General features: G+C 41.5%; 1 protein-coding gene across 1 annotated transcript; it reads right to left on the reverse strand.

Moving 5' to 3' along the window:
• Positions 1–4249: 4249 nt before the first annotated feature.
• Positions 4250–6778, reverse strand: LOC106583926 (transmembrane protein 11, mitochondrial). Its single transcript, XM_014168598.2, has 2 exons — positions 6640–6778; positions 4250–5217 (listed from the first exon to the last, which is right to left on the reverse strand). Exons 1-2 carry the CDS (start codon positions 6684–6686, stop codon positions 4701–4703), a joined length of 564 nt encoding a protein of 187 aa, XP_014024073.1. The 5' UTR covers positions 6687–6778; the 3' UTR covers positions 4250–4700.
• Between the last annotated feature and the right edge of the window lie 223 nt (positions 6779–7001).

Consider the following 7001-nt stretch of genomic DNA (forward strand, 5'->3'; position numbering starts at 1 on the left):
TACATTAACATTACATTTTAGTCATTTAGCAGACGCTCTTATCCAGAGCGACTTACAGTAGATTACCCCCCTGAAACACAGTTCACTTTCATAGCAGCCACATACAAACAGCATGCTCGCATAACACCTTTTCCCTTCGATTGTGGACTTCAGTGCACAACATATCAGCTGTCTGTGACCAGGCGGGAAAAAAAAACTTTCCAAGCCAAACCTTCATTTCATAAGCGCTACACCATATTAGCAAACGTCATAGTCAACATAGTTACTAGAACTAACGCTACAAATCATGCAGTACAGTGTACTGTCAGCAAGCAGTTACACCAGTGGGCCCCGGTGGCAATAAATTTATAAAACCAAAAAAGATTACCTTGACTTTGAAGAGTTCCAGTGTTGGATAGCCATAGCCAGCTAGCTAACATAGCACCCCTCTGAGTAAGCTAAACTAGGTGAAAGTGCAAAAAATAGAACAATAGCTAGCCCTCTCTCGCTTCTTCCTTTTTGAAGAAATTCATTTGTTCAAAACTATTCAACTATTGTCTTTCGCTCTCTTTGAGTCAATTACTCACCACATTGTATGCACTGTAGTGCTAGCTAGCTGTAGCTTATGCTTTCAGTAGTAGATTAATTCTCTCATCCTTTGATTGGGTGGACAACATTTCAGAGCTCTGATAGGTTGGAGAACGTCCTCCAGAAGTTGTCATGATGACTGTGTACTTCCATGGAAGGGCGTGAGAACCATTAGCCTCCTAGGTTTTGTATTTAAGTCAATGTACCTAGCTGGAGGACAGAAACTAGCTGCCCTCCGGCTACACCATGGTACTACCCTACAAAGTGCTGCTGAGGCTATTGTAGAACTTAATTGCAAAACAGTGCGTTTTATTAATCAATTATTTTGTGAAATATATTTATAGTTTTATCTAAAAAGGATAACTTTAATGTTTCACAATTTATGAAATTCAGTGAGGAGGATGGTCCTCCACTGATTCGGAGTACAACGCATTTCTCATCCCATGTTTGAGGTAAGTTTTCAGCCGGCTCCGAAATTAGGGCGTTTTCACATAAAATGTGTACCCTGGTTCGGTTACCTGGAGCATTTGTAAGAATTCTACACAATACGTTTTGCTTTCATAAGACCTGAAAACAGTTTGAGTGCGATTAGCAAAACACACATTCTACATCATGTTAGGGAGCTAGCTTGTTTACACAAGCAAAAAAGTTTCACGCGACTCGCGCTGCTGTGTCACAATACCTGGTACTCTGGTCCTGAATCTTGCACCCGCTACTCACGCAGGTCCAGGATTCGTTTCAGTCTGGGTTCGTTTGCGCTTCACACATGTTTTATAGTGCGAATCGACACCAGTGCAGCTGTAAGCAAGCGGATCTGCTGGCTAAATAGAAACAAACACACACACTAACAAGTGACAGCTGCTGTTATGCCCCCGACCGTATACAATGACACAGTTTGGACTTCTAGCTAGTTTACTTTGCAACAAGGCAGAACCCTCACATTAAATACAGAAGAATCAGTCACTAACTACATCAGTTGCTAAATTATTTGAAATATTCCACAACCGAGCCACCATACTAAAATATGAGCCTAGCTAGTACTGCAGCTAATGACAGATGGCTAATAATAAGCTCAACATGACTAACCAAAGTGCAGCAAATATGTTGCTATGCCGAATGAGTTGACACACCTGAACCTGACCGTGTGAATCGTCGTCCACATACAAAGGTTTATTATGATAATATTTGATAGAAATCATTGAGATACAAACACCGACTGTAGAAAGTAAGCAGCTAGGAAAGTTTCATTCCAGCCAATCAGTTGTGACGTTAAAAGGATTTCTGCCAATCACGTATAGGCTGTCAAACAGTGGGTGCGCATTATTTCTAACCCGGGTTATCCCGTTTTTTAACAGGTGGAAACAGGTTGTATTCCTTTAGTTTACAATAATCAACTCCACACATATTTATCTGCCACAGCCACACCAAAGATGATGGATATACTGACAAGACACAGGTCTCTCCGCCTTAACAATGGTAGTCGTTATCCACGAAGCGGAACAGCAGGCTGTCCTTTCTCATTATACATCTCATTATTGTAATCCTGTTTTGAATATTCAATGAGGGTTATTGACGTCAACCGCCTGTATGCTACTACTAGCCTCATGTCATGAATATGCGTAGCCATTTCAGACAACTCTAAGAAAAAAAACTTTATCTAAGTTGCAGGGAAGTCACGTTTACTACTTATATCAATACACTCGTAACAACTTAAGCATTACGAAACGTATATTTGATCAAATAAGCCATTCATTTTTCTGTTGACCAAATTCGACACTCATTGACCTCCATACAAAAACTCCTTGCTTGGTGTGCGAAACAATGGAAATACGCCACCTGCTGGAGGGAGACAGATTTCCCACCGACTTGGGCCTCTCTTCTCTGGTATCACACGACTCAAATTCATATCAAGATGATCCAAAGCTGGAGGTAATAATCTAGCACAATTACTAGAAAAAACATGGATGGGCATTGTTCAGTTTGTATAATATTTTGCAAAGCAGAAACGTGAAAGAAAACACAGGCTAACGGGGTGTTGCCCTGTACTGATGATAGCCAAATACTTGGTCGGCTGGTTACATTTCCAATGCAGTCATAATCAACACTTGCAAACCATTTCAAGCATTGCAAAGAATGACAATTTGGCCCCCATCAAGCTGCAAAACCTGACAATTTCAAATAATATTCCAAAAACTAAATACAATTGGTTAAAAACACATTAATATTGCTCTCTCAGTGAAATTTCCAAAGGCCTACAACAGCTTGTTAATTTACTAGTGAGACATTAAAAAAAATAAACTAAGAATGACCATTTTCTTGTAACCCGGACAGGTCGCTTTACATGTTGTATTTTACATAGCAAACAACCTGATTTTAAGATGAAAAAACACCACAAGACTACTGGCACCATTTGGGAATCAGATCCATATACACCAAGCATCCTCAAATGGCAGCTTCATTAAATAGTACCCGCAAAACACCCGTTTCAACGTCAACAGTCAAGAGGCAACTCGGGGATGCTGGCCTTCTAGGCAGTGTAAATTAAAAACAAATTTTAAAAAACATATGGCCAATAAAAAAAGATTAAGATGGGCAAAAGAAGGCCAGCATCCCAGAGTCGCCTCTTCACTGTTGACGTTGAGACTGGTGTTTTGCGGGTACTATTTAATGAAGCTGCCAGTTGAGGACTTGTGAGGCATCTGTTTCTCAAACCAGACACTAATGTACTTGTCCTCTTGCTCAGTTATGCACCGGGGCCTCCCACTCTTTCTATTCTGGTTAGAGAGTTTGCGCTGTTCTGTGAAGGTACACAGCATCGTACGAGATCTTCAGTTTCTTGGCAATTTCTCACATGGAATAGCCTTCATTTCTCAGAGTTTCAGAAAAAAGTCCTTTGTTTCTGGCCATTTTGAGCCTGTAATCAAACCCACAAATGCTGATGCTCCAGATACTCCAACTAGTCGAAAGGCCAGTTTTATTGCTTCTTTTATCAGGACAACAGTTTTCAGCTGTGCTAACATAATTGCAAAAGGGTTTTCTAATGATCAACTAGCCTTTTAAAATGATAGCTAATTCAAGTTTAACACAATGTGCCATCAGAACACAGGAGTGATGGTTGCTGATAATGGGCCTCTGTACGCCTATGTAGATATTCCAGAAAAACATCTGCCGTATACAGCTACAATAGTCATTTACAACATTAACAATGTCTACACTGTATTTCTGATAAATTTGATGTTATTTTAAAGGACATTTCTAAGTTACCTCAAACTTTTGAATGGTAGTGTATATGTCCCTTACATACACAACCCACTCACAGCAAGTCCCCATTAAGTGTAACAATCCCACAAAGAGCTCCATTTGGACAGGCTTTTTACCCATGACTGCATGTGTGTAAAGGACAAGACAGACCAACACGATGGTGGCGATTCAACATGTAGAATAGTTGAGAAATGAATAAAGGCAATAGGACTTGCTGCGTTTGTGTTGGTCTGTCTTGTCCGTAACGACTGACTGGTGAGGGATGACCAAACAAGTATGTTTAAAGGCCTTGACTTTGTCTTTGTTCCAAAGAGTGAGTAAACCTAGAAAGACAAATCTGGAAAAGGTACTGCTATTGCCTTTGTGATTCAAGATATGGTGTAGAATTTGTTTAATGAAAAAGAAAATACAGAAAGGAGAGTTTGAAATATCCTAATGTTTAATGAAAGGGTAACGTACTGATCAGCAAGAAAGGGGCACAGTAAAACTACAAGGAATAGACAAATGTTGGTAATACTTAAGTCTGTCCATTTCAACTGCAACACGATTCAGTCTATTTATTTTTACTTAGCTACCCTTGTGCACTAACTTAGTGTATTGAGGGGTACAGGGACAGGGAAGAGGCACAAGGGTTCCATATGGATAAGTGCACTGGTGATGTCACTTACAAGTAAAGAAAATGAGAAGGTAAAAATAATTCCTTCTAGATTTAGCTATATCCCTCTGATCCATCAAACAGCCCAAAATTAAGCGCCCGCTCAAGTGGGGTGGGGGGGTTAGGGGCAAACCCTCGACTGTGCGCATGGCTTCCACTTGGCGGATTCTTTCTTTTCCCATTATATATATATTTTTTAAACCTCTTCCGAGTGTGCTCATAACGCGTAGAGTTCGTAGATCTTCTTGGCGCAGTAGGCCAGGGCGGCCAGCGCTATCGTGTTGTGGAGTCTCTTTCTGTGGATGTCGTCCCTGCGCACCAGCACCACTGGCGTGGAGGAGGTGAGTGTGTGCAGGGGCAGCTGCGAGAGTTTTTGGCTGTTGTACTCCACCTGGTACTTGCAGCAGGGATCAAACTGCCAGGAGATTCCATAGAGGGTGGAGCAAGCCACGCTGAGGGCACCAGTGGGCAGTGCTACGTAGCGCGAGTACTCGGGCGGTAGCGAGAGCGGCGTCAGGAGGCAGGCGGTGCCTGACAGCACGGCCATCTTGTGCAGGCAGTTGCCCACGGCGATCCAGCGGGCCGTCTCGTCACCAATGCGCGTGGGCTCGATCACAATGTACTTGTACTGTGCCTCCAGTGCCTGCTCCAGCTCGTACTCAAACTGGTCCTGCGCATTCTCCCCGTTGTAGATCTCGTGAACGATGTAGCAGTCCGTTGCTGCCATCACTCCCCTGTGCACAGAGAGAGGAGATTATAAATAGTAAGTAGATGGAAAAGATCATTATTTTCCAAGCTTCATAGCAATTGTGCAGCTTCGGGGCCTAAGGCAAGTGGTTGCATCTTTTTTAATGATGATGTTGAGATGTATTATCTATTTATTGCCTTACCACCCTTATCCTACCTCATTTGCACATGCTGTATTATTGATTGTATATTTGTTTATTCCATGTGTAACTGTTGTTGTATGTGTCGAACTGCTTTGCATTATCTTGGCCAGGTCGCGGTTGCAAATGAGAACTTGTTCTCAACTAGCCTACCTAGTTAAATAAAGGTGAAATAAAAAAAATATAAAAGATGAATACCACTTGTGAAGAAATATGGGGAACTACTTTTTTAAATTGACATGTAGTCCATGACCTTGATATCAGATTACTGCACAACAACTTTTTTCAGCACAATATATGGTAAAAACAAGACACTTGTGTTACTTTGACTTGTGTTGCCTGTGCATGTTTGACATAAATAAGAGCTGTTGAATCAAAGGGAAAGCAGGGTATTTTCTCGCGTTTAAAATTCTCAGAGTTCACTAACTAGGCATCAGTCACTGTCAAGTTGCCTGTTAGTAATAAACTATGGTGTTAATGCTAACGTAGCTATGGGCAATAAACAATATGCGGGAGAAAACAAATGCAGCTATATCAAGTGGAAATAACTCACACGTGTAAAACTCGAATCCTTCACTTTGCAAACATTATGCCCCGCGCAAGAGTACTAACTAGCTCCTAACAATGTTCACACGGTTAGCTAAATAAGCCTGCGTTCGTAAATTCACCCTGGCTGAGCACACTGAGTCAGAGTCTGACACGCCAGTGCGAATTCCGAACGCACCCGTCAAGTAGCTAACTACTGTTAGCTAACGTAAACAAAACTCTGGGTTAGCGAGAATGTTGATCATTCACAACTGTTTCAACAATTCCAGTAACATCTATATTAGTTGTTGTGCTGTATTGGACGCAGCTTTGCATAACGTCAGGTCATAACGTTACATTGGTTAGCTCCACCGCTGTTTGGAAGCTTGCTGCTCTGAAAACTATCTAATACGTAAATTGCAAGCGGTGAGTAAACGTTGTGTTATACGACCGATATTTGATATGAGCTAGTATATCTACTTTGTAACGTTACGGCATGTTTTCACACTATTTTAGTTGGGTGGCTAACCTATGCAGAACTTGATTTTGAAGCTTTGATGAACAGGCTAGCAAACATGCTAATCAAAACATCACATGAGCAGTTATGGAGGAAGGAATTCGGGAAAGTGACAGCTGCATTTTGCTTTTAAAAGTCATATGTTGGAATAGTGAATGTGTGGCGTATCATAAAATAGACATTGGACACAAATAGTCGTGATATGGCAATGATTGAGTATAACTGACCTCTCCCTGTTGACTTGGACACCGCGCCTCCTTCCCAACGACGCCATCTTGGAGAACCGACACACGACTGCTGTCGACGCAGTGCAAGCTAGGATATGTAGTGTATGCGATACTTGCAACACACTGCGAGGACGACTTCATGTACTTTGTCGTACTACATTTCCCATAATTAATTTAATGCATGTAGGATGTACCACTCATTATTTACACCATGTAAATGTAGAGGTCAGTTTAATTTACTACACTAGTACCTTTTGACGTACACTGTAATGCAAAATGTGCTCAACACATATGCGGTAAATGCTGCATACACAAATCATGTTCGTGTCTTGTAACAGTTGGGAGATGACCAATCGCAAGCA

Source organism: Salmo salar, chromosome ssa23 (assembly GCF_905237065.1).
Source record: "Salmo salar chromosome ssa23, Ssal_v3.1, whole genome shotgun sequence".
Classification (NCBI taxonomy): domain Eukaryota; kingdom Metazoa; phylum Chordata; class Actinopteri; order Salmoniformes; family Salmonidae; genus Salmo; species Salmo salar.